The sequence below is a fragment of the Epinephelus lanceolatus genome, chromosome 16 (genome assembly GCF_041903045.1).
Source record: "Epinephelus lanceolatus isolate andai-2023 chromosome 16, ASM4190304v1, whole genome shotgun sequence".
NCBI lineage: Eukaryota > Metazoa > Chordata > Actinopteri > Perciformes > Serranidae > Epinephelus > Epinephelus lanceolatus.
In genome coordinates this window covers 14,183,601-14,210,509 of record NC_135749.1, presented here as the reverse complement: position 1 = coordinate 14,210,509, position 26,909 = coordinate 14,183,601, and the positions used below count along the sequence as shown (strand labels likewise).

At 41.1% G+C, this 26,909-nt stretch overlaps 1 protein-coding gene across 1 annotated transcript in view; it reads left to right on the top strand.

Annotated features, from left to right (window-relative positions):
* The window catches only part of calcr (calcitonin receptor), an 85,234-nt gene extending 58,832 nt beyond the window's left edge, over positions 1–26,402 (top strand). Inside the window, exons 10-22 of the mRNA XM_033637450.2 lie at positions 98–208; positions 432–544; positions 2,481–2,646; positions 2,752–2,862; positions 3,049–3,161; positions 5,777–5,868; positions 9,700–9,826; positions 15,590–15,743; positions 16,559–16,619; positions 16,798–16,864; positions 17,009–17,227; positions 17,851–17,892; positions 25,160–26,402. Coding sequence (XP_033493341.1) covers positions 98–208; positions 432–544; positions 2,481–2,646; positions 2,752–2,862; positions 3,049–3,161; positions 5,777–5,868; positions 9,700–9,826; positions 15,590–15,743; positions 16,559–16,619; positions 16,798–16,864; positions 17,009–17,227; positions 17,851–17,892; positions 25,160–25,381 — 1,598 coding nt within the window. The 3' untranslated portion in view covers positions 25,382–26,402. The remainder of the gene's footprint in view (positions 1–97; positions 209–431; positions 545–2,480; positions 2,647–2,751; positions 2,863–3,048; positions 3,162–5,776; positions 5,869–9,699; positions 9,827–15,589; positions 15,744–16,558; positions 16,620–16,797; positions 16,865–17,008; positions 17,228–17,850; positions 17,893–25,159) is intronic.
* The last annotated feature ends 507 nt before the right edge of the window (positions 26,403–26,909 follow it).

Sequence of the window (26,909 nt, the reverse complement as noted above, 5' to 3'; positions counted from 1 at the left end):
GAAACTTGCCGTGTAACTCTGCCTGTCTCATGTTGGTACGTCTAAAAGGCCTGTAACCGTGTGTCATCATGTTTTTGTGGCCTTGTTGACGCTGCAGGGCTCCACTGCAGTCGTAACTGGGATGGCTGGCTGTGCTGGGATGACACTCCAGCGGGAACCTACGCCTCCCAAAACTGCCCGGATTATTTTTTTGACTTTGACCCGACAGGTGAGCAGTGTGCCTTAAGAAATTTGTGGTTTTATGGGTCTGCTGATATTGCGTTAACCTCCTCTGACCTCACTGTCCTGTATTTAAAGAAGATGGACTATAAAGTTGCTCTGAGGATTAGTTATTGAATCTAATGGGAACAAGGTTTATGAACACAACTGCACAGATTTATAGAGCAGTGGAAAACATACAGTATATTTATCACATAATTGCTCTTTTTTAGAGAAGGCAACTAAGTACTGTGGAGAAGATGGGCAGTGGTTTCAGCATCCAGAGAGCAATAAGACTTGGACCAATTATACACTCTGTGCTGTCAACACAAAGCAGAGGCTGAAGGTAATTCATCCTGACATACTGTGCATCTCAAGAGTTATTGTACAGATTATGCATAGACATTTCTGGTAATTAAATTTAGCAATACTGCTGCTATTCTGCAGGATTGATTTAGAAATCCAGGAAGATGTGCATATAGTTGAAAAAATGCTTTTTTTTGGTAGGAAAAATAATTTTGATTTATACTGTCACTGTCAGTTAGACTTACTGCGATTTTAAAAAGGGTGAGTTCATTAAATGTATGCGACATTCAGAGCACATCTATGATTCAGAGTCTAGGGCAGGATAGTCTGCATACGGTTCTCAACAGGAAGTTGGCTGAGCTGGCAGCTGGCCATTGATGTTAATAGCCTCTTTTACACTGCCAGATTTTTGGTGAATGTTTGGTTGTTTTGCCGGCAAGCTGCGAGCGTTTAGACACACAGAGCTGGATTGGCAAGTTGATCCGAGGTGCCCAATTTTCCGTCTGGTAGGGTAGACATATTGGCGGAACCTTTCTGGTTTAAAAAGAACAAGGCGGCCTTCCGCCACGGGAGGGGCTGTTGATGACTTGTGGGAGGAGCTGTTGATTACGCCACACGTGTGAGCCACTGGCGGTGGATAAACAGGAAACAGCTGATAGCAGGAATGAGCAGCTAGTAGCAAGAGGGAAATGCAAACCTGACAGACACTGTAAAGATGAGCAACTGGGGAGACAAGGAATTGCGTGCCCTCCTTGTCCTCACAAATGAAGAGGCCATTAACCGTCAAGTGATGGGAACAGTGAAGAACAGGCCAGCTTATGAGAGAATCGCCAAAGGACTGACCAGCCGCGGCTTCCCTCCCGCGCCACTGTTTACGTCACATACATGTTTTGTTACTTGCTCACGCCCCCCATTGCCCAGAAAAAGGCGCATTCTGTAAAAACAAAAGTAGGTAGGCGGCATTTCGCTGCACTCCCCGTTTTTGCTTTTATACTGTCAATGCTGAAAGAAGACTGAATGGGCTTTCCTGCAAATTTGCACAATTCCTATTTAAAAAGGGGCCGGGCTAATGGTGCTAACCATGGATGGATAAAGACAACTACAGTGTTGAAGGCAGGCCCTGTTCATTCCTATGAAAGTTGTTCAGTGGCTCATGAAACCCAAAAAGTTCACCTGCCTCGTATAAAATTACCAGGATGATCTGCACTGCTTCAACACTGTGTGGATCATAAAGCGGGCACGCTAGAGACCTCCTCCAGCCGAGCCAGCTACTTCCGGTTAAGTGCTCCATTTACTTTAATTAATCATACAGCTGTTCTAGACTTTCTAAATGTTATTGGACAGAGTGAAACAAGTCATTTTACTGAGCCTCAAAAAATGATCAAGTGACGTCCCCTTTGGCCATGTAAATGTAAGGGAGTGAATACTTGATGGATGTAATTACACTGTTTGGCCACTATGAAAACTGGCTTCAAAGCCTTCACTCTTTCCAGGGGAATTGGTCTTAATAAACAGTGCTAACAACGACTACAGTGCTGACAGAGCTAACATTTTACCTGGGGTGAAACTAGAGGGTGGGCGTTACACTTTCGCGACAACGCTGTCCTGATATCAGTGGTAGCTGCTACATGAATGGACAGAGAAGCTCAGATTACAACACACACAGACGGGGATGACTTCTTTATCTACTCAGGATACATACAGCTCCTGTAATGACACAGCAATAGAGAAGCAAAATGGCCAATTTCAGTGTAATATAATTTGCTGGGCTGCTATAAAAATGCAGAAAATAGCACACACATAGTTTCTTTCTTTCCTTTGTTCTTTCACTGTTAACAAAAGAGATAAGGATACTAAAAAGTAAAAATGTCTTCAGCTGCATGTCTTGCTATACTCTCCATAGCCTCACTGCTAATTCTGTGATTGATTGTGACTCTGAGTATGTGTGTGTGTATTTGTGTTTGACTAAAATGAAGGCAGCCGCCCAGTTCTCAGGGGACGCTATAGTGGAGTCTGCTGATGAGGCCACAGTCAGCCCCATGGTTAACCCAGAGGAACAGGAAATTGTGAATAAGAAAATCCTTGACAGCCAGTACAAATGCTTCGAGAAGATGAATCGAGATTTACCGTATAACAAATCAGGTAGAGATGAAATTCTTCTGGGGCTCACTGTGATTTTTTTTAGTTTTTGCACTTCTCCTCTCCAGATGTTTAAACTCTCTCTGTTGCCGCGTGTCTGTGTCGCAGGGCTCCACTGCAGTCGAAACTGGGATGGCTGGCTGTGCTGGGATGACACTCCAGCAGGAACTTACACCTCTCAAAACTGCCCTAATTATTTTGCTGACTTTGACCCGACAGGTGAGAAGCAGGACTCAAGAGTTTTGCTCCTCTGACACTCTGTTGACTGTTTTCCAAGAACTATAAAATATTAATTGCTATGAGGATGAATTATTGAGGCTAACAGAACCTGAATATATGGACACAACTCTATGAACGTGAAGACATTTGGAGAATATGCATGCATTATTTAATTGTTACTTTCAGAAAAGGCCACTAAGTACTGTGGGGAGGACGGGCAGTGGTTTCGCCACCCGGATACCAACAGGACTTGGTCCAACTACACACTCTGTATTGAAAACACAGAGGCAAAGTTAAAGGTAATTTATTTAAAATAAAGCAGCCTGCTATCATAGATCGCCTGCATTGTGGTCACAGTGTGATGACTCAGCGTAATCTTTCTTTTTCTTGCATGGAGTCCTCTGGTATTTGGAGAGTAGGCAGATAGGCCGTAAATGTGGAAACTTGAAATACGTATTCTGATGTAGTTGCTCATAAATATTGTACCAGACACCAATATTAACAGGAGTTTTGTTCCCAAAACACATTACTCTCCTACAGTGAGTTCCACAGAAATATTTAGAGATGGAAAGTCACGTGCATGCCGTCTGTCCCTGAGGCTATACAGTTGTTATAAAACAAAGGCCTGGCAGAGGAGCCTCCCTGCAAATAGTCTGGTGTTGACACCATCACATATTAGAAACCTGCTTATCACCAAAAGCACCAGACTGCCACTAACAATGTTTCCCACATGGAGACCAGACTGGTCCAACCCAGAGCTCTTCCCAGTATTTTGCCAGATGGGACATCAGAGACACACTCGTGAACTTTAAACATTCATGCACATGACTTTTAGGCGTTAAACACTTGTTCGCAGATTGTATTCATTCAGTAATTGGTTGATTATATGAAAGTATATTGTGCCAAATTTCTCTTCATGCCAAATCCAAGCCAAAAGTGCCTTCTAAGACATTTTCATAAGTTTAAATTTTCTGGCTTTTCTTTTGTAAACTTATCCATTTTTTATGCTGGAGATTATCTGACAAGTATCCAAGGAAATTAAAAAAAAACAACAACTCTATTATGCTCTCCCGTCTGGAACAGAGAAAACGGTCAGTTGCAAATAACAGCGACTTGTAAACAAAACCTCTGCAAGAAACTCTGTCGAGTCTCCAGTTGGTGTACTACGCAGCTGTCCTGGCAAACCCGGGAGAAAGACTCAAAAAGTCTGCTGATCAATCAAAACCAGAGATCAGCCGCTCCATCTGTTACCACAGAAACCTGATCTTTGCTGACTCAGCCTCCCCAGCTTCAGGAAAGTTCTTAGAACAAACAGCCTCAGCAGTATGATCTCAAAGAGAAACTAAGAAAGTGCACTCAGTAGAGAGCAGATCTCCACCAGGTGTGTCTGGGTCATGTGGGTGGGGAACAGGGGGTGCAGGGCTGCCTTTGTGTCCAGCATGTCAGCATTACAGTAGTGGAATGAAGGGGAGACAATATGCATGTTACATTATCATGGTGTAGCTAGCATAGATGGGCTATATGGAGACAAACCTTGAATGCAGTGTCCAATAAAATCTCTCCCAAACAACATTTAATCTCACTCAATTGTCCCTTCTGCCTCTGTTACTGTCAAGGTGGTAGCACAGATAACAAAAACAGGGATTCATTCATCTTGTATTGTGCCTAACTTTAGTGGATTATAGTAAACCAGGTGTAGAATTAATCTGCAGATGCTCCGCTTCAAAATGAAACCAAACTTTTCTATGGATGTCAGTTTATGAGCCACGAAGGCTAAAATGTGTCCTGCAACAGACCAGATGAGGCTTGCTGTTTCGAGCCAAGCCTATTTTGGAAAATATCATTTGCTATGTAATTTTGTTGATCACCTCCACCCCCTGCCAGTCAGTTAGGCAGTCAGTGACTCTCTAAACAGTCAACAAAACAGGTTCTTCAAAGTTGTGAATCACCACAACCAGGAGAGGTCCTTGCACATATAAATGTGCACCATAAAAATAAGGCTGATGGGTATGGGGTGCAGTTTGTAAAGTGGCTCTCACTGAAATTAACAGTAACATTTTGCCACATTTAGCTTCAAACGTTAAAAAAAGTGATGTGAATTATTTTAAAGTCACTTTTTACCACATTTACAGCAGTATTGGAAATATGTTAAATATAATGTCACAGTTAAATCTAAATGTAAAATCTAAATCTAAATCTAAATGTTAAATGTTAAATCTAAATGTTACATCTAAATCTAAATATTAAATGTTAAATTTAAATGTTAAATCTAAATATTAAATGTTAAATCTAAATCTTAAATCTAAAAGTTAAATGTTAAATCTAAATCTTAAATCTAAAAGTTAAATGTTAAATCTAAATCTTAAATCTAAAAGTTAAATCTAAATCTAAATGTTAAATCTAAATCTTAAATTTAAATGTTAAATCAAAATCTTAATGTTAAATCTAAATCTTAAATTTAAATGTTAAATCTTAATCGAAATGTTAAATTTAAATTTAAATGGTAAATCTTTAACATTTAGATCAACAGGGGTGTACAAATAGTGGTGTAGTTCTATCCTTTGCAAGTGTCTACCAAATTTCTCTAAATCTGTCAATCCTGAGTCTTTACAATCTTATCTCACTGTCCCCAGCAGCAGATCATCAGATATTAATGTCTGTTTTTTCCCTATTAAGAGTTGTGTCCACAGTAAAATGTAAAATTTAATATTAATGCCACTTTATTTAGTGCCAAGTGTCACACCTTGAATTTTGTGTGAAAATGCAAACTATTGAGGGCCTTGATTTGTATGTTTCTACGCACAGAATTCTCACAGAAAACAACATGTGACATGTCAAAGACAATCAGATTTATAAGTGGTAATGTTACACATGTTTTCTCTATCTTTTTTCCTTCTCTTTTTGTTATTAACAGTCAGCGTACATCCTGTTTTACATGGCAATTGTGGGTCATGCTCTATCCATAGCCTCCCTGCTCATCTCTTTGGCCATCTTCTTCTACTTCAGGTAATAAATCAAGAACTATTTAGCTGCAATTGCACTGGTTTGATATTGGAGATTGTATCAATGTTGTAGTACTTGAGACCGGTCTCAAGACCACTTGTTGATGGTTGTTTTTACTTGGCGTTGTCTCAGTCTTAGACAAAGACAGGTCAAGACCACAGCTTCAGGGACACCATGAAACTGCCTGTGCAAAAAATAGTGTTGAATAAAGAAGCTGATTCCATCTACACACTGTTCGTCATAGAAAATTAAAAGGAAATTCCCACACATAAAATTCACCTCTGCAATGCCCTTTTATTATTTTATCAAGACATTTCTCATGGTACACTTAAACATATGCATGCAAAGAGGTGAATGAAGATGAATCTTCATTGGTTTCTGTTGGTGTTTTAATAGGAATGTGGATCTTTCAGATCAATTTGAAGAGTGCCTATGGTTTACATGTTACATGTCATGCAGTGTGGGACTGACACCGGTCTGGTCTTGGTCATGACTTGGTCTCGGTTTTGGTAGTCTTGACTTAAACACTGCTTTGTAATTTGAGTGAATGTTTAGGATGGCTGTAATGAGATGAAGCTGATACACTTGATGATAATCGACGATGAGTAAATGGCAGCTTTGCCCTTAAAGGCTCAGACATGTTATTGCTATTATCAGTGGATCTGACAGACACACAGATGGTGTTGAGTGCTCACTACAGTCTCCTCCAACCATTTCATTACTCATCATGGGCAGTAGCTTGGTCTTGGTCTTATTTGCAGTCAGTGATATCTCCATTCTGTCCGCAGCAGAGTGAATTTTGCAGCTTTTTAACACCAGAGCCACACAAAAGATTTTACAGTGTAAATAAGTGGTCGTGTCACATTTAAATACAATCAGAAAGACTGATTGTTTATTCACTGCTCTGGGGAAAGTCACATTATCTAAGTGTTTGGAAAAACTCACTTGGTGTAAACATTGGCACAGTGTTAAATTAAAACTTAAGGCAGTAATCAGAAAATTATTACTATCTTAGCTGCTGTCACAAATGAAGGCAAACCATCGAGCTTAAAATATTTCTGCTGCTTCACAGAGTGTAATTTACACACAACCGTCGCTAATTTCATGCCAACTTGGCTTCTTTGTGCTGCACATTTATTCCACGGATATTTAGGATTCAAAAGTGGAGAGCTGTGACGTCCATTGAATGCGTAGGCGCTGTGCTCTTATTAGAAGCACGTGCACCTGAGCGCACTGCTCATTAAGGCTGTTCATCCCCATGAACTGCTTAATCCCAGAGGGAAGAGGTGCACAATTAAAGGAGATGCTGCTGCTGAAATTCAACTAGATAAGAGTTTAGAATAATGAAGTGGATAAAGGGAAGATAGGTATAATATTCGGCGTGAAATTTAGAAGTGAAGAAGCGTGAGAAAAAGTTGGCAGTGTGCACATTGTTTGAACTTTATAGTTTTTTTAGGAAGGGATGAACTTGATCAGCATTACACAATAAGGTTTCTGCAAACCTTGGATATGTCTCACTTGTTTGTTATTATGTACAGGGACATGTTGAATCCTGTGGTTAAATTTAGGCACAAATACCACCTGGTCATGGTTAAATAAGATTATATTTTGGCTAACATACCTGGTTTTTGGGGGCACAATCTCTGCTGGAAACGCAGCAATGTCTCTGTCAATACTGGCGATATCCCTGCCAACTGGTCGCTATAAAAGACCCAGGTTCGGAGCCAAAAATGACGGAAACTCAACAATGACTTGCTAAAACACAAATGGAGTGAGCTAGTTCAGGGAGTCAGCTCGGGTTGCGCTGATTCATACACACACACACGTCATACCTCACTCACAAATGTCATTTACAAAACACACCCTTCCAATTTCGAGGTCTGTTTAAGCTGCAAGAATTTCCCAGCTCTCCCTGTGCCTTGTCAGTGCCGCTGCTGCCCTGCATCTGTATTGCTGCCTGCTCTTTCAGCCCCACCTCCTCCCCAGCATCCACCTGCAGGCTAGGGGGGATGAGGGGGGGGTGTTTAATCATCATTCGCCAATATGTAAACATATCTGCGCAGAGTGATGAGGCTGGAGTCTAGAGGCCAAACTATAACCATGTTCCGCTGTTGAAATAAACATCTCAAATGAGTTGTCTGACTGGATCAGTTTTGTTGTTTGTTGATCTTGTACAGTGATTTGCAGCTTGGCAGGCGTCTTGTCATCCACCTCCTGATGACAAAATTAGCTCATATACTATGTCATTTTAGAATGGTTGATGTGTTACGTACGAAACGTGAATGTATTTGGGTTTGCAGAAACATACACTGCCGACGTTTTCTTCTGGCGACTGTGCTGTTTTATAAACCTGAATACAGAGCCCAGGGGAGAGAATCAACTTCAGGTTCTCAAACAATATTTGAAAAAGTGTCTTTGTTGGCGCTGTTGTTCATGAATGTTGTAAAAGTCAACATGCTGAAGGGTTTTGACCTCCTTAATGCAGCTGTTATCCAGAGCAGATTTTGCACGAGACCCTCAGTTTGCTGCAAAGTTTTATACACACTTGTAAATCTAGCTGCTGTGTTCAGAGCAGGCATATTATTGCAAAATCCCATGACCCACTGAGAGTCACACTGAGCTACACAGAAACTCAGCGGGACATACACAATCCATCAAGATTAAAGTCCCAACAAATTAAGATCTTAATAAAGTAATAATGTCATTGGCTTAGATATTTTTTTGTTTTCTTTGTAACCAACCCCATTTATAGCCAAAACAGTTTAACTATTGGAGGCTCATTGTTGTATTATAAGATCCAGATGTGAAGCTTACAGTGGTATGTGATGGCGTACAGCTGCACTACTCTGTTATTTACAACTCTACATCAACACTGTCAGGATTCCCAGATAAAAATACTCCAGCTTGCTGTGGAAAAACAGATGTGGTTGAAAGGCCGACCCTGAAGACGTTAGGGCAGTCCGAGCGACGCTGCCATGAGGACTCAGCCTGTGTTTTGACATCCCCTTTTAGATAAAACCCCTGGTATATAAGCATTCAGCAGCTCCTGCATTTCCTTTTATGTCTGGCGCTGAAGCGAGGCTGTTTTTCCTGTCGGAGATAACCACGGCCTCTGAATAAGACGGTGAAAATGTGCCATTGTGTCCCAGCTTGAGGAAATGTAGCGCTATTCCTGTTTTTCATGTATCTCTGGGGTTTTTTTTTATGACTCAACAGAGATAAAATTGGCCATGAGCAATAAAAGGATATAACTTAAATTGTCGCGGACACATTTATAGGAGGCTATATTCTGCAAAATATATTTGGTACAAGGTTTCATTCAGCTTCAAACACGCTGCAGTGAGCTGCGGCACATTTGATGGCTGCCCTGGAATTAAAACATCATTTAACCATTAACAACAATAATGTGCTACTGCATATGAATGACTTGTTACAATTTTGATAATAGTTATTTTCACTTTGCCTGTCAAGCATTTCATTATGTTATTAATTCTGGAGTGGCCCGCCAAAGTAATGAGGACCACCCTCAGGATCTATTTTGCATTATTTAACAGCACTTCTAGCCTGAACAATACAGAGCATTTAGAGGGAATGCAGCTCATTGATCCCATTGATTTTTTTAGCAACCACAAAGGAATTGTGAGATGAAAGCTCCCAATAATTTGATATTTTACAAACTTTTAGTCTGCCATTCACTTTAATCCTGTTCACTTCTTCACTTGTGGCAAGTTTTTTGTCTTGTTTAAGGTTGTGTTTTGTGTGTCTTAAGAGATTTTTCATTATCACATCATGTCCTGGTATGTCAAGTCAATCATGGCATCTCTCTTCACACAGGAGTTTGAGCTGCCAAAGGATCACCCTGCACAAGAACCTCTTCTGCTCCTATGTGCTCAATTCAGCGCTCACTATCATCTACCTCATAGCAGTGGTCAATGATACCGAAGTGGTGGACAGAAACCCGGTGAGCTCTGTCAAATATTTACCACCAGGACTTCCACATATGTGACTGCTCCCACTGACATACATGAGCATCAACTGTGGGAATGGAAACATCTCTCTTTTTTTAAAGTTTACATTACAGGGCTCAATGCTCAATTCTTTCCCAGACCGATCTTTGGGCTTGGACTGTTTACATTCATGTTTGAAGTGACCCATATCTGACATCAGTGTGAACAGATCTCTGCCTTGAAAAGTCTCACATGCAACAAATAATGTCACACACATGCGCGTTGGAGCAAAAACAAAAAACTGCAAGCTTTATTTGCTGGATGATCACCATAGCAGGAAGGTCCAATGAGTCATTCTGCAAAATAATTAGCCATGTGCTCTTATCTGAGTACGTAGCGTATTTTTGGAGAAATGGCCCTTTACAGCAATGGGTGTTGGTTTTTGGTATAACAGGCTGTCATACAAATATCTCCGTCAGCACCTCATGACCATGCTGTCACAGCATGTAGGCAAGCTGTCACCATCAGAAAGCATTTGGCAGTCTGGCTCCATGGCGACTGTGGCAGCCTACTGCAGCAGTGTCATGGCAGAATGCGGTAGTTTTAGCGGACCGCTACGACGCTTGTGAGTGATCTGCGCCTATGCAGTGAAGCATGATGATAAAACTATGGATAAATAAGAACAACAAACACAAATTGCGATATGATTGTTCTCACAGGGATCAAATGGCCACTGATCTGATATGAATCAGATTTAGGACCACAAATGAAAGAGGCTCAGATCTAATTGGAAAAAAATCAGATTTCTGTGTCCACACTACACTGAAAGATGACATCTGTGTCTCATGAGAGCAAAGACAATTGGATTTGGGCTGTGTTTGCTTGTAATGTGAACTTAGTGAACTTAATGCTAGCACAAAACACAAAGTACAGCTAAGGCTGATGGAAATTTCATTAGTTTTGCAGGTGTTTGGTCATAAACCGAAGTAGACCTATTGTACCTGAAAACTAACCTGGAAATCTAGATGCCTCGCCCCTAGCAAATTCGAATTTGCACTGCATGGGGATCTGGCCCCGACGAGCAGAGCCCACTGAATCACCTATTGGACCAATCAGGCGGGCTCTGGGCAGGTGTAACATGATGAAGACAGCGCTGCGCCGTAGGAGTCGAAAAGTAAACAGCCAAGATGTCAGCTGCCGAAGGACCGTGTCCAGTCAATTTAGCTTTGGAAGAAACACTAAGCCAACTACACTTATCTTGTTCCTTGAGAGAGGAACAGAAGGCTGCCCCAGAAGAATTTTTTGCCGTTTTGCCGACGGGATACGGCTAAAGTATAATATATCAGTTAGCCCCACTGGTCGGCAAACAAATGGGGCTTAGTGCAATGAATACGTCGCCTTGTTTTTTGCTCTGATTGACTATCGTGCTATCCAATTGCGTGCGGTGGCATTTAATATGCCTCAGTTAGAGCCGCCCCTTGGGTAGGAAGGGTGTATCGTGAGGGCCAGACTCAAAATCTTTCTAGATTTGAGTCTGGATTTCCAGACTACCTGAAAACAGCACTACAGGAGAAGGTACTGAAACACCAAAAGCATTACAATTCATCCTGAAGGGGACATAAATGTCTTTAATTTAATGTATTATACTCCAATATTTGTCGAGATAATTCTGTCTGGACCTAAGTGGTGGACCGGCATCCCTGGAGCCAGATTCTAGCATGGCTAAAAATGCCATTTAGCAGAATCCAGTGTTTGAAGGAGGATTAGTTCCACTTCCTTAAAATGAGATACAAATGCATTCACAATTTATGCTAAACCAGATAAAAATGCAAGGAAGAATTTCAATGATCTTTTTAAAACGTATTTGTGTATGCAAGGCCAGGCGATGTTCTGCAGCTGCTTTTAAGGAGTTGTTCTAGATTTTAAATATTCAAAAGTTGGTACAACAGACTTGTAGGTACATCCCAATTAGTATTTAATCTCACTGTGCCATATCTTGGCAGTGTTGCACTGTAAACAGACAGTTTTCGCTCTCTTCCACATTTCTCCTGTCAAGAGTTTTGGAGCCACGCTGAATGCATTATGTGAGTTCTTTGAAACCCTGAGTCTTGCTTTGGTAGGGATGATAAATCAGTCTCGTAGGAATGCTTCACTATCAGACCTGAACATAAACTTATGTGCTACTTTTCAAGAACCACTCCTTGTTGGAAATAAAAATAATGAAAACCTGTTAACTCAATGCTCGCTGCTTCTTAAAGGTTGTTATTACAGAGCTTTACCTTCATGTAGACCTTAATACAATGAACACATTCAGGCTCTAAAAGTCCAAGTTATTGAAAACTGTGTCAGAATATTGCCTGAAACTTTATAAGTCAAGATTCTTCATGTTAATCTCTATGTTAATATACAAAAACTAAACTAAAAAAAGAACCTCAGATGCTCAAAGTAGCGTACAGAAACAACAGGATTGTAGAAGTTGGCGCACAGCCCCCAGCCCGCTTTCGGCTGGAGCATCTCTGGCTCTCAAAGTAGACAGCGGAGGCTTCAGCTGATTCTGCTTCCTGCTGCTGCTCATTTTTATGCATTTACCAAATCTGTCTGGCTCATCCCAACTCTTTATTCACATCCCCTCTCTGAACGTGTCCAAGAGGCAGCCAGGCGTGACAGCCATCCTCATCAATGTGAAGAAATATATACATATTTGTGTAATGGCTCGCTTTTAAACCTTTCCTCCTCGCCATTTGTCAAAAAGGTTTGTGTCGCATCAGTTACTTTCCGACATAGGACTGTCAAGTTGTGCTAACTGGCTGCAATATAAAAAACAAAACTGGTCATGGTAGCTCTTTGCTTCTCAAGAGGAAGCAGAAAAAGAAATCACAGGCATCAGTGGTTGAGATTCACGCGTGTCTGTTGGGAAACATTTTGAAATTTACCGCTGCCAAACTTAGACTTATGAGCCTGTTTTCTGTGCTGGTGATTTAGGAAAGGTGGATTTTGTGGTGGAGATTTGCTCTCACAGAGAATACAAGCTTCTTAAATTCTCTCTGGTGTGGTGATACAGAGACTGGTTAGGCCTGCCAGCAGAGTGGGGGGAGTGAATCCCCAAAGCTTATGTCAAACCAGGGAGGAGGCTGAAAAACATGAGAAACATCCACATGATGTATGGCTGCCTGATTTCTAAAACAGAACATTGTCGGTAACTTTAGACAAACCTCGGTTAGCTGCAGTGCAAAACAGTTGTGAAGTGGTAAAAAGTGAGTGACCTAACTGTCTCCATGTCTGTTATAGTGGAGATTCCTCAGGTGGAAAGGGAAACACAGGAAAGTGAGGGAGAGACATATGGCTAAAAGTTTAGAGGTGAATGATTGTGTGTGTTTTGAGCTAAGAAGACCCCTGAGAGCAGCAGTTAACAGCAGCGCCAGCATATTTGAATTATACTGCGGCTGCATGCATGCTCTTTTAACACAGGACTATCAACCTGAAACCTTATGTAAATTGGGGATGGGCATTTTAGGTCATTCGAGTACTCACATTAAATTATTATAGAGTGCTGTAGTACTTGCAAAAGAAAAGAGACAAACATGAGAATAGGAGTGTAAATTGCTCAACAACAGAAAACAAGTGCAATATGAAATTCATTCATCAAACAACCAGGCTTCAATTAGCCTGTTCAACCATACATTCAAAGTTAACACAAGAACACTCAGCAAACTTTCTGTAGCTGCCATCACATAGGTTAGAGTAGAGCAGTAAAGGGCCGTCACTGTACGTGTGTGTTGGGGAATTCTATCGCCCAAGTCAAGTACTCGTAATGTAAATGTTTTTTTGTTTTGTTTTTTGTATTTATGAAGAACTCTTACATTAATGTTCTCCAAATGTGTTTCAGGAAAAAAAAAACATAATTCAGTACCTGTTTTTTTGTTTGTTTTTTTCAGAATAAAAAGTAAGCTAGTTAATTAGTTGTATTGTTGTAAGAATTTATGCAGGAAGTGATCAAGAACTCATTTGCAAGAGAGAGATGACAACAAATATTTTAGATTACAAGATAATTTGGCGACACAAAACAATAACTACATGCTGAGATAGATAATTAACACAGTCCTAAATATATTTCTATATCCGCAAGAAAAACATTGAAGGCCCTCAGAAGAACAAGTGTGTCTATCTTTAATTTGTTTTGCAGTTTATTCCAGTGGTGAGGAGCATATCACATGCTCAGTTTAGTTGCACTGGGAGCTTTTATTTAAAATGTACCCTGTAATTCAGTGTCTTGGTTCTTCACTTCAAACTCAACAAAGGATGTTAATCTCATCAATTTAGAAAGTAAAGTCACAGATTCTTTTAGTTTTTGATTTAAGTGTTCAACGTCACTTTTGCAGGACAGTCTGTTGTCTAATCAAAGTATTTTTAATGCTGTACTGAATCGATTAGATTTCCATAGAGAACATGGACCACTGTAGCAACAACAATAGTTGATGCTCATGTGAAATACATACATTTTGTCTTTTTTTAGAGTTTAGAACAAACTTTAAATGAATTACAATAAGTATGGTTTTGGGTACAGTTGATGGCGTACAAGATGGTATCATCAGCATAAAAAGGACATCACAGTGTTTCGGTTGGTCAATGGAACAATATGTATGCATAGAGTAAATGTCATGGAGCCTAATATTGATCTATCGACTGTCTGGGGACTTGATTTAAAACCATCTGCAGTGACAATCAACTGTTTGCAGAATCAACAAAACATGAAAAGAGGATTATTTGATAAAATGTTGTGAACCATGTTATCAATAGCTAAGGAGAGAGTATTTTTTGCCACACTACAGGTATGATATTGTGCTTTTTGAGTTGTTACCATAAACTGAAAAGAAATATTTTTGTAGCATTTTTTGTAGCATTATTGTAGCAATTTCTTAACTTATGCATAAGTTTATGGATGGATTTCTGATTTGGTTTTACCACTTGGCCTCTATCTTGGCTTTTATTGGAGCAACATAATCCAAGTTTGGGGGAGCTATCTGAGATGGGTCAAGTCCAAAAACATGTCTTCTTAACAAATCTCCAAAGAAATGAAACAGTGTGTTTCAAAATGTCCAAGAGACCCTCGGAAAAAAAGTGAAATTAACTTACCATTAAATTTTTTTTAAAGAGAGAAGTTGGTACTTTTTGAATAGACGTTAATACAGTCTGGCTCATGGAGCCTGTGTGTAGAACGGATTAGGAGAATTACAGCTTATGGTGCATCCATAAGCGTCTCGGTAATTATAGTTTCAGTGGACTGTGAAAGGATAAGACTGACAACATAATATGTCATCAAAGTAATCTATTTTCAAAGAATCACAATGATGATTAAATCGAAAGACCAAAATACATAATAGGACATGTTGCACTGAGCTGGGTGCATGAATAGTGCATAGTAGCTAGGGTATAAGATACTACAGTAATATACACATGCAAAAGATTTTCCACTGCCATGTGTAAATGGAAACAAACACAATTTAAAGAGCACCCCATACAAAGCAAAATCCTCACTTCCATCTCAGCTCACCTCCAGAGGGGGTGAATGAATAAACATCCTCTCTGTCTGCAGAGGGTAATACTGGCTAATGATTTTGTGCCATGAGAGCAGAAACATCCTCTTAGATCTCTTTTGTGTCCTGCTGAGATGGTGTCAGGAGTGTTTGAATTGAACCAACTTAATAGGTCTCTTTTTATGCAGTAAGTCCAAAAACAGACAAAACAAATAAGTATTCCTGTTTCGGCTCTCTCTGCAGGTCGGCTGTAAAGTGTTGCACTTCTTCCACATGTACATGCTGGGCTGCAATTATTTCTGGATGCTGTGTGAAGGCATCTACCTGCACACGCTCATCGTGGTGGCTGTGTTTGCAGAGGAGCAGCATCTGCACTGGTACTACCTCCTGGGCTGGGGTGAGTCCGTCTGCATCTGTTTAAAACTTGTCTTTTCTATTTATGTGTTGTATTCCGTTGTGTGTCTTGGGTTTATTTTTTATGTCTCTGCTGGACTCAGTGGCAGTTTAAGACCTCACTGAAAACAATTCAACAAGACAGAACAATCTATAAGCCACAATTTACTTCAATCCACCTGATCCTTGTACAGTATCTCAGCCTAGACATATGCTGACAGCTTTATTGGCCCTCCTGTCGCTAAGTGCTGTTCTGCTTTTCACCTTGTTCAAAACAGGAATAATGGGTGCAGTCTGTCAAACAAGTAGGCGATTGAACAAAATGGATGGTCATCATTTAAAATGGGAGCTTGAGGACTGTGCATGCGGCGTGTGTGTGTGTGTGTGTGTGTGTGTGTGTGTGTGGAGGCCAGCCAGTTAGTGTGGTCCATCTGTGGTAAATTTGCTGCAGGGTCTCAATGGTGTCTGAAAATTGACCATACATGGATTCCTATGTTTATATCCAGATGAAAAGTAAAAAGCTAATCTGAGCCCTGCCTCTCGTGGGTTTTATTATTGACATGATTAGACAGGATTGCTACAGGAAATTAAGCATGCGGTGTTGTTTATCAGGTTCGAGCAACGCAAAAGTCAATCCACTGTGTTTCAGCCTTTCCAATAATAGATTCGTTAAGGAACCATTTATTTCATGAGGAAGTCTGAGTCCAGAAAAACAACTGACCAAGCTAACCACACTTTTTTAGTGTTGCATAAGTGACAAATGAATTTCCCTAAATTCACTCAAGACCTCATATGGCCGCCATCTCTTTCCCGTCCAAGGCTTTCCTCTAGTGCCTGCATCCATCCACGCCGTGGCAAGGAAAAAGTATTTTGACGACAAGTGAGTAATGCTCCAGAAACTTCTGCAAATAAACAGAAAGTGTTTACATACGTGCTCGTCTGTGTGTGGCAAAGAGCGGGAGTGTGCAGATCCATACGCGCGCATGTTTTTGTATGTGTGTGTGCATGTGTATTTTGGGCCACAGACAGCACTGACTGATAGGTTTTTCCTTCTGTAGCTGTTGGATGAGTGTGGAAACCCATCTGCTCTACGCCGTCCATGGTCCTATAATGGCAGCGCTCCTTGTAAGTCTGCTAATCCACTGTTTCAGCATAATACAGAGAAATACATGGATCTCACAGTGAACATTACGATAATAAGTTTGTTATTCTGGTTCTAGTTTTAGCAAAATGGCTATTGTTTTTTAATATTTGTCTCACTTTCTGCAGGTGAACCTTTTCTTCTTACTCAATATTATAAGAGTGTTGGTGACCAAGTTGAGAGACACACACCGGGCAGAGTCCAACATGTACATGAAGGCAGTGCGAGCCACCCTGATCCTGGTGCCCCTGCTGGGAATACAGTTTGTCATTTTTCCCTGGAGGCCAGAGAACCGCTTAGCTGGGGAGGTCTACGAGTACATCATGCATATACTCATGCACTACCAGGTAGAGCTGACAGCAAGGCACCACTTTAATCAGAATTTCCATTAAAGTGCCAAGTAGAAGCTCAGCTCAACGGTGGGGAAAAAAGCAAAAAGGTGCTGCTTCACTGCCCTTGTGGGTTGAAGTATTTTACATATCTGGTAACAATCCAATCAATGATAAAGGGGGAGGAAAAAAACAGCATCAGTGACAAAAACGATCCTGAAGCCCACACTTGTCAGTGCCCTCAGGCTGGAGATTTAGACGTTCGCTTCAAAGTTTCCACCCATAAAAGCCGTGTTTCCTGCCTCGTTGTTGTTGTGATTGATGTGTGAAGCCGAATTATATTTTAAAGCACCAGTTAGGCACTCCATTAGCTTTATTTAACTACCGGTTGGGCATTTAATTAAACAACAGGCAGGCGTGAAATTCCCAGGTAGGCAGTCAGTTCATTCACTTACCAGACAGGGATTTCATTGCATCACCAGGTCCTCTCTGTGCTGTACTTTTCTTCTCCAAAAGTGCTCTGAGTGTAAAGTTTCTGTCCCACCTCACTGCAAGAAATGACACATTTTGATTTTATTTAATTCCTTTCATTTTGTTAAAAAAAAAAGCGCTAATTATATTTTCTTGTTTTGCTTTCTAAGGGATTACTGGTGGCAACAATATTCTGCTTCTTCAATGGAGAGGTAAGCACTCTACATATACAGTATTTATGTATATTTGCAATTTGGCTTTCCCACATTGCACTGCTGCTACACACTAGGTGCGGTTACATGATGGCTTCTCATTCGGAATGAAATAAATCTAAATGAAATCATTCGGATTTAAAGTCTTTCCGGGTAGTTTATATGAGAAATATTCATTCCGAATGAGGGTTTACACGGGAGATCAGTTTAATCGCCTTTATTTGGGTCTGCGCAAGGTTTGGGGCAGGGAAGGTTTCTGATTGGATAGGGGGCGGGGCAATGTTACGTTTACCAGAAGAAAACACTGTAGTCCTCATTCCGGATAACAAGATGATTGACGACGCCGTTCTTAGTGCCTTTCTTGGGCTTGTTTTGTTTATATTCTTGAAGCAGCAGTACAACAACAACCTTGTTCTGCTAATGCTTCATCTGTTGAGGAGGAGAAGGGAGGTAGAAGGTCGAAGAAGGGAGATAGATGACCGTGCTTTGGCGAATGGAAACCGGTGAGTGCTCCATGTCCGACTGCTCTATCTCAGCCCGTTGCTATGCACGCTGTATACGTCATCGGCAACGAGCATGCGCAGAAAGAACGGAATGGCTGTAATCGGGTAGGAGGTGTATACAAGACAGAAAAACTCTTCCATTCGGGTTCTGAAAAGGAATATCCCACCCCTGTGCACCCAATTAGATTTTCTTTCGGGTTGGCTGTTTTCATTCGGGTTGAGGTGTTTACAAGGAGCATTTCTATTCGGGTAGGGCTTCCAACCCGAATGAAAAAGGAATACATGGCTCCACGTAAACACACGTACTGCTGTGTACAGAGAAAAGGAGGAGTTGGACATTTCGGGAATTTTGCGCTTATCTGAAAGGATTGATACCACTCTCTCTCGTCTGTACGCTAAGTATGAAACTTGAGCCAATAGACAATTAGCTTAGCTTTTCATAAGGCTAAAAGCAGGGGGACACAGCTAGCCTGGCTCTGTTTAATGCCCAGTTCAGACCAAAGATTCATGACAAGACAAGCTGAAACAAGCAACTACTTGCAGTACGCAGTTTTGCAACGTTCTAAAAACCTGCTGGTTCACACCAATCAGCGTTGCCAGGTGTACGATAATTATCATATTTGTACGATAATTTGGCCCTCTGTACAATGTACGATCAATAATCCCAAAAAAGGCCAAATGTACAATAATTTGACCATTTCATGAATGTGTGGTTGTAATCAGTATGCCAGAGTGTTTTTGTGCGCCCTGAAGGCATCTGTTCCCATGTGACATGTTTCCAGCCAATCGCACTTTGCGTAGCGTGAGATACGGGTGACGTTTGTCTCTGAACAATGAGCACGATTGGGTGAATGGTCAGCTGTACCCGCCCCACAAGGCGCTCGGACCCGTCAGGAAGTCGAGCGAGAATGAGATTCAAAACAGAAGAAGAAGAAGAGGAAAAACAGAAGCAAGGAAAATGGGAAAAAAAAGTAAACCAAAAAAGTAAACACTAGAGTGACTATATTTGCCTATAGCGCATCAGTAAGATTGTCATTTTGGTTATGACGGATGTACGATAATTTCCCTCAAAATACGATAATTTTGAGTCTCTGGTACGAGAATCCTGCATTTCCCACCAGGCAACGCTGACACCAATGCAACTGAATGAGACGGTGTATCATCTCTATGCAACAACTCTCTTTACTTTCCAGCTTTTCAGGCTTATTTTGTCACTGATATAATGTGTAGCTTCTTAAAATATGAATGAGGATAGTGATAGTGAGATAGTGGCTACAGTTGCATTTGTTGTAGTGATGAAACAGCGAAAACAGAAACAAAACAAGCATCAGATGGACTGTATTCATAATAAATACACCACAATAATATAAATAAGTGCCAATTAATCATTGGCTGCAAAAACAGGTGACGTGCTTTACGTTCTAAAACCAGCCGTCGGCAATGTGACGAGCTGAGTTGCTGGTGACATCATCAGCTGGCTTGAGTCGAGCTCAGACCTGCCAGTTCACACCGCTGCAACTTTTCTCTGCAACATTCTAAAACCATTTTGTCTCACTGGCAACCATTGGTCTGAGCTGGGCGTAAAGGTAGAGATTTACCAGCACCTCAAAAGCTCACTAATTTCCAAGGTATATCTTGTTTCTTTAATCAATGAACTTTAGCTGGTAGTTATGCTTTGTTAACTTGGGACAGAGCCAGGCTAGCGAAACACCATAAAGAGCAACATGGAGTTAGCTTGTTATCTGTTGGACAGGTAGGTGCTGATGTGTTCTGACAAATAAAGAATGACCTACTAACACAATGTGCGTGTTTGTAGTGTGTTTCAGAGGCAAACAGTAATATTCCAGAGGACATGCCCATACTTTTAACCACATAGAGGAAGTAGTCCGTTCCAATCAATCAGTCAGGTAGCTCATCCTGAGTAGGTTGTTCTATTTGTCAGAACACTGGCATCTAGCTTAGCTCGCCAACTAAAGTATTGGCTTTTCCATTGCAAAAAATGCAATATATAATAGTAGCTTGCAGTGCACATACAGGCAGTGTAGGGAGGAGTAGCCAAGTTTAAAGTTGTTTATATCCTGTATAGTATACTTTTAAGAACATTGTATCCAGGAAGAGTTGAATTTTTGGAGCCATGTGTGACAAAATAACGCTATAGTTCTGATAGCGCAATTGCTTTTTTATAAAGGTCAACCTGCACATGTTAGTCTGAGAGCTGCTCAGCCAAGGAGCAATAAAACTGCTCATTGCTTATGACATTAAGTAGAAGACATCAGATTCCATCAGGCAAAACATTTCATATTCTGTTTTCCAGGTCAGATCTCTGGCATCTTACTCCTGATAGCATATCACAAAGTCACCCAAACACAGACTCTGGCACTGAACACTTGAGTAAGATAGTTGTAACTTCACAGAGATGCTACGTCTGTCATTAGTCCAGTTGTAACAGGTTATAAAGCATTGTGCTGCTTGTCTCTTCTGAGACCAGTGTAGTGCTGCGGCAGTAAAAGCCGGTGGGTCATGTCAGGTGAAGAGTGAGACAGTTTATAAATGACTGTGGTTTCCAGGCCCAGCTGGAAATTGATTCTCCTTTCAAGTCCTCCTGTCAGCCTTTTTATGTCTGTCTGCAGCTGTCTGACTACGAGCATCCTCGGCTTGGTTCAAACACAAACCAATAAGCAAGATTCCCATCACAGCCCAGATCTGGAGTTAATGGTGTTGCAGAGACCTTTGTGCTCCACAGACTTATTGTGTGACAGAAGCTTTCAGGCTCAAGGTCTCCGCAGAGCAAAGCACCAACAATATGCGTTGTAAGGTTGAATTAGGCATTCTTAGCAGGTCTCCATGGTGGAGAGAATACCACAGACAGATCAGACAGACATCTCTGTGTGTTTAAGCTAATATGCGAGGGTAAAAATAACAAGTGAAATTCTCTGTCTTCCATAAAGACAATGAGGTTGTTGGGAGGGTTTTTTTGCATAATAAGAAAACAGGGCAGAGATGTATAAAGTGACAGAGCAACAGATTTAAATATTCAGCATGGGGTGTCTGGAACAGAGCAATCTACTGTGGGGTTCAGCCTGGAAAATAGGTCAGGTATTAGCTCATACATGAGCAGCCACAAAGCAACAGCGACGTAAACAATGTATGGAGTATAAACAACGTCTTTAGAGCGTGTGTATGAAGGACCGGCCCACTTCCAGGGTGATGCTGGGTCACCTAGCGCACAAACCGTCACAAGGGAACGAGAGGGTTTGTGTGCATATGCATAATGACCAGTTCAGCTCCCTTAATCAGGACACGGGTTTCTGGGGCCGGTTTCAATTCTCTTCTTTGATTTCAAGGCCAAACTGCACAGGCCTGCTTTGTTTCTTCAATGGTCCTATTGTGATGTCAGGTCAGTGAGACAAACAGCTTTCATGCTGTATTTGTGACATCAAGCAAGACATTCTACATGTGGGCTGTAAGCGCGGGCCAAGTTTGGACGGAATTTTTCACCATTTTAAAACATTTAATTGACAAACAAAACAAATAAGACACTAATCCTGAAGCCTCACATTCATTTATCAACAATATACAGCTTTTAGCCAGGGCTGGATTCAGTTCTTAGGACATAATATGCCAGAGGCCCTAACTGAGAAGCCCAAACCACTGCCCTAACACGCACATACACAGAGACACATTCCCCCGGCACATTTTGCCCAGAAACCAACCAGTATTCCTACACTACAACACTACCTTGTCTCAAATTTGCTGTATTGTGATAATTTATTTGGATTGTGAGTTGTAAACATCCTCGCCAGCGAAAGTAAAAGTAAAAGAAAACCCTAGATTCACTCTCGTTTGGCGTTTCACCTCGCTACATTTGTGTTTGTCAGCACTGTGCCCTCTTGGATCCTTACTGCTTACAGTCTGGCACCCTGTCGCTACCTTTTTATATAAAGCCCCGACCTCATCTGAGCGCTGCGGGGGTTCATGCATAAACATCCTTAGCACAGAAAATAAGACAAAAATAATAAAATACAGGTTGTGCTTTTTTTGACACAGGGTCCCTCTATGAGACAGGAACAGGAAGATTTGGTACAAACGCAGGAGTCACGACATGGCATTTACCTTCTAAGTTTTAAAGTGTGCTTTCGTGGTGCATATTACCAAACACAGCTGCAGGTTAAGAGAATGTCATCACTAAAAAGATGCTGCTTATTGCTAAATTCTGTCTAATAACAACGGAACATGTCAAGTTGATTTTAAAGAGGGGAAAGGTGCAATAAATTAGAATATTGTGGCATTTCGTTAGTTACTGAATGCTCAGCAGGTCGCCACGAGGAGTTGCTTTCCTTTTGTTCAACTGTATTGGCAGTGTAGGTGAACAGAGGGAGGGGGTGTAAAATTTGGAACACTGAGTTCTCTCAGGCATTTGAGCTTCTGGGGGGTGAAAAGTTTGAGTATGTTGTTGTTGTTCTGAAGTTTTTTAAACTTCTGAAAGGGTAAGGATCTTACAGGGGAATTAAAAAGTAGACTAGTGAAGTTTTTGTCCCACATTTAAGACACGCACTCTGATTTTCTGTTTTAAAAATCATGCATCCATTTGAATACTGCTGATATGAATATTTTTCTTGATACCTTTGAATGGCTGAGGGGAAGGTTGCTCGTCACACTATGAGCAGCTGTTGATGACAGATGAGAATTAATATGTAATTAAATCTTTAACACACAGCTCAGTATAGATTTTGCATCTATCCTCCCTTTTATAACTTGGCAGAAAACAACATGGCCACATGCACAACTTGGCCACATTCCAAGAAATGTGACTTTGGTGTTTGCATTGGCTGAGGTGGCATATGTTAACGCGACTGAAATGTAAGTGATCCACACATGCTGCAGCAATTAAGATCGCTGTTGAGTGCATTAATATTGTCACAAGATGGTGTTTACATTACTCACATTGCACTGTTGCCATGTTTTCATTTGCGTGTAAATTGGACAGCCGTGCCTCCTCGAAGTTACGTTAATATGCAGCTAATCTGAAACGGCAAATTATGTTTTCAGTTAACACAATAAGAAACGGTTGCTAATGAACACACCAGGCAGAACGCAAAAATATTGATACTGACTGAATGAGCAAAATGTTCAGTTACAACATATTTCGTTTGTTTTCTGCCAAAGTAGACAGTCTTGTCATGCAACATCCACTCGCAGTGACTGCAGCAGCATTTTCTCATTATCACCTTTTTAATAATTTCTAAGTCCCACTCCACTCGACAATTTATTTTTCTTCTGTTTTCATTTCCCCTAAAATAAATGACCTTAATTATACTGACTTGTATCTGTGCAAAGTTTCTCACTAGAGATGCGTTTTCACATTCTTCTGCTAAAGGAGCATGTCTGCACTAAAAATCTCAGATTCAAATGTACCCAGGACAAGCTAGATAAGCTACATCACTAATACTAAAGCCAATCTTTGTCTAACATGGGAACACACATTGACGGAGGAACAGGGAAAGAGTAGATCTGATTTAAGCCCCATTTCAGAGTCATATTTATGTGGGAAAACCATGTTAAACAAAATATTAGTATTACCTAAGTACTATTTGGACGGGATTAGTTTTACATAGGGATGTGGACTAATGTCAGTTTACCACAGGATGTCTGTAATATAAATGTCCGATTCGCACGGGACAAGAAATCTCCGTAATTCTACCAGAGATGGGAGTGGTAACTCGGTTTGCGCCCTGGCATCACCTTCCTGTCGGCATGTGCGTGCTACATTGCGGTGTTGTGGTGGAGGATGTTGGTGGAGCAGGGCATAAAGCATTAGCTGAAGGATAATAATAATTAATGATTAGCCCAATATGAAATATTGCCCATGAGCAGGATTGTGTGTACACAACGATTAGCAATATGGATTTATATTAGGCCTACCTAACACAACCAGAAGTCTCGTGGCTCTGAAAAGTGCTTTCTTCTCGACCTTTTTGATTGGTCTCCCACGTAGGGCTATGCAATCATTAGAAGAATGTTCACTATCACGACTGCCAACAACACCAAATGTTTCTTCAACGCCTCCATCATCGAAAAAATGTGGAAAACTAGTTGTAAACACGGAAAAATGGTTGTAAACAGGACATGATGAAATATTTACATACATTTTTACAGAGGATCGCGTTCGCACGGGATTAATATTACCCGAGGTATTTTCTCCGGACCGTTTCACAGAAGGTAAAAGTCGCCGGAATTTTTACTGACATGATCCTTAATGATTACAGACATGGCGCGTTCGGATGGGACTTAATTCCCTGGTAATAATTACTTTACCCCACGTCTCCATGTCAAATTAATCCCGTCCAAATAGGGCTATACTCCAAAGCATGTCTGGAGAGAGAAATCACAATTTTCCTTAACTGTAACCAAAGTGCTTTCGTCGCCACAGACAGTGATCTGGACACAAAGACAGGATTCTGGTGTCATGGACCTGCACGTAATTATGAAAACAATTTAGTGATATACAAACAGAATTTCCAGGAGACTAGGTTGAATTCTGGATGTTTGGTGGATCATTTCCGGGTCAAAGTTGAACAGAAAGGCTAAACATAAAAACATTTAGGAGAAATATTTGTGAATTTAAACTTTGACAACTAAAAACACAAAACAGTGCTCAAACTGACAGCATGTGCACTGAGATGTGGTCTTATGTATGCAAAGACAAAAAGTTGTCAGTAATGCTGAATATGATAATAAACCATCTGTGTTTGTGTGTCATCCAGGTGCAGGCAGCTCTAAAGAGACAGTGGATGCAGTATAAAACCCAGTGGGGTCAGAGACGAAAGGACCACTGCTCAATGCGCTCCACATCCTACACAGCCACCTCCATCACTGAGGTGCCCGCCTTCATGTACCACCATGACTGTAACAGTGAACACTTGAACGGACGCCACACTGAGGACTCTGAACTGGTGGCACTAAAATCAGGAGAGACGTACGCTTGAGCCGCTGAGCCACACCGAGGATAAAGAGCGTAGCGGTGAGAACAGCCGAAGAGGAGCAACTGGGAAATGAAGATGTACAGTAGGAAAGGAAAATCCGATTTGCCTGCCAGATCTCAGTGATTTAATCTCAGAGGCTGATGCCGGTTTGTTCAGCCCAGGACGAAGAGGCAGGTCCAGGAATAAAGAGCTCATTGGGACGGAGATGGATTAGCTACGAGGCTGACACTTCATTTTACTTTACATTGCTGTCGCGAACTTGTGATGTCAAGAATTTGTGGCATGAGACAAGAGCTGCTTTTGACATGAGTCACTTCCTAAAGCTGCTAAAACTGTGAGCACGCTCACAGTGACGGAGGCTTGTGCTGGCGTGGAGACAGACATGACTGTGACGGCAAAGAGGGTGGCGGTGTTTACTGTACGAGATGATGGCGCTGAATGTGACAGTGATGATGATGTTGGTTCTGATTGAGATGAGGTGGAGGTGAATCATGTTTGTTGATGGTGTCAGGATGATGATTTTGAGATGAAGTGGAAGAACCAACCCCTCCTAACCTCACTATACCAAAGGGTACTGTATGTTGGTAACAGCTATGAAGGGGCGTACCATGTCCAGCTGAGCACAGACGTTGGTACCCTGAAGCTAAACACACACACACACACGCGCGCGCGCCAACAAACTCCACAAACCTGATCGTATGTGCCATGATAAAGGTCAAATTTCAAAAGACCCTCTGTGTTTGAAGCTCTGGAATTATGTACATAATATATGTTCACCATGTTTCATTTGAGAAGAAGTGTTCACATGTTTCAAAAGGACTTTATTTTTTTTCTATTGATATTTTATTCTTGCCTATTCCTACGTACGTGCTAAGTGTGTGTCCTGTGATGCTGCACTCCCAACTGCTTTGTTGTTTTTCGCAGTTGCTGTATCTGTGCTGATGCTGAACATCACAGGGCTAAAAGGCAAAAAGAAGCTAAATGCACAAAGTATATATGTATAAATAAAAGAACTTTATTTTGAGGTTGAACAGCCACAAGAGTCGTTTCACTGCGTATGACTCGAGTATGCGATCAGTCGTGCTGATGATTCTGATGAACAAGCAGCGTCTGATTTTACTCACAGTTGTCCTTTGTCATGCTCACGATGCCTTTCATCTATCTTTTCTTTTAAGTGCTTTTCTGTCCTCAATGCATATTTATTTGTGAATTTTGTTGCATTTCATATGAGTAAGCATCCAGGGCAAGAAATGCTCCCTGAAGATCTTAAAGGCAAGTTCTTGCACAGACAGCAAACATGAATAATCTAGTCTTTGTCCTAAATATGTTCCGATCGCTCTATTGTCATTTTATTCTTGCTTTGTCATAACTGTGTCATGTACTGCAGGATGCAATTTAAGAGTCTGGAGGGCCATAGTGCATTTAAGGGCCCTGAAACACCAAGCCGACATCCAGCTGTCAGGCTGCCCTGGGCATCTGTCCACCTAGTTTTTGCTGAGTGTCTCACACATTTATTACTAATACTGTTTTC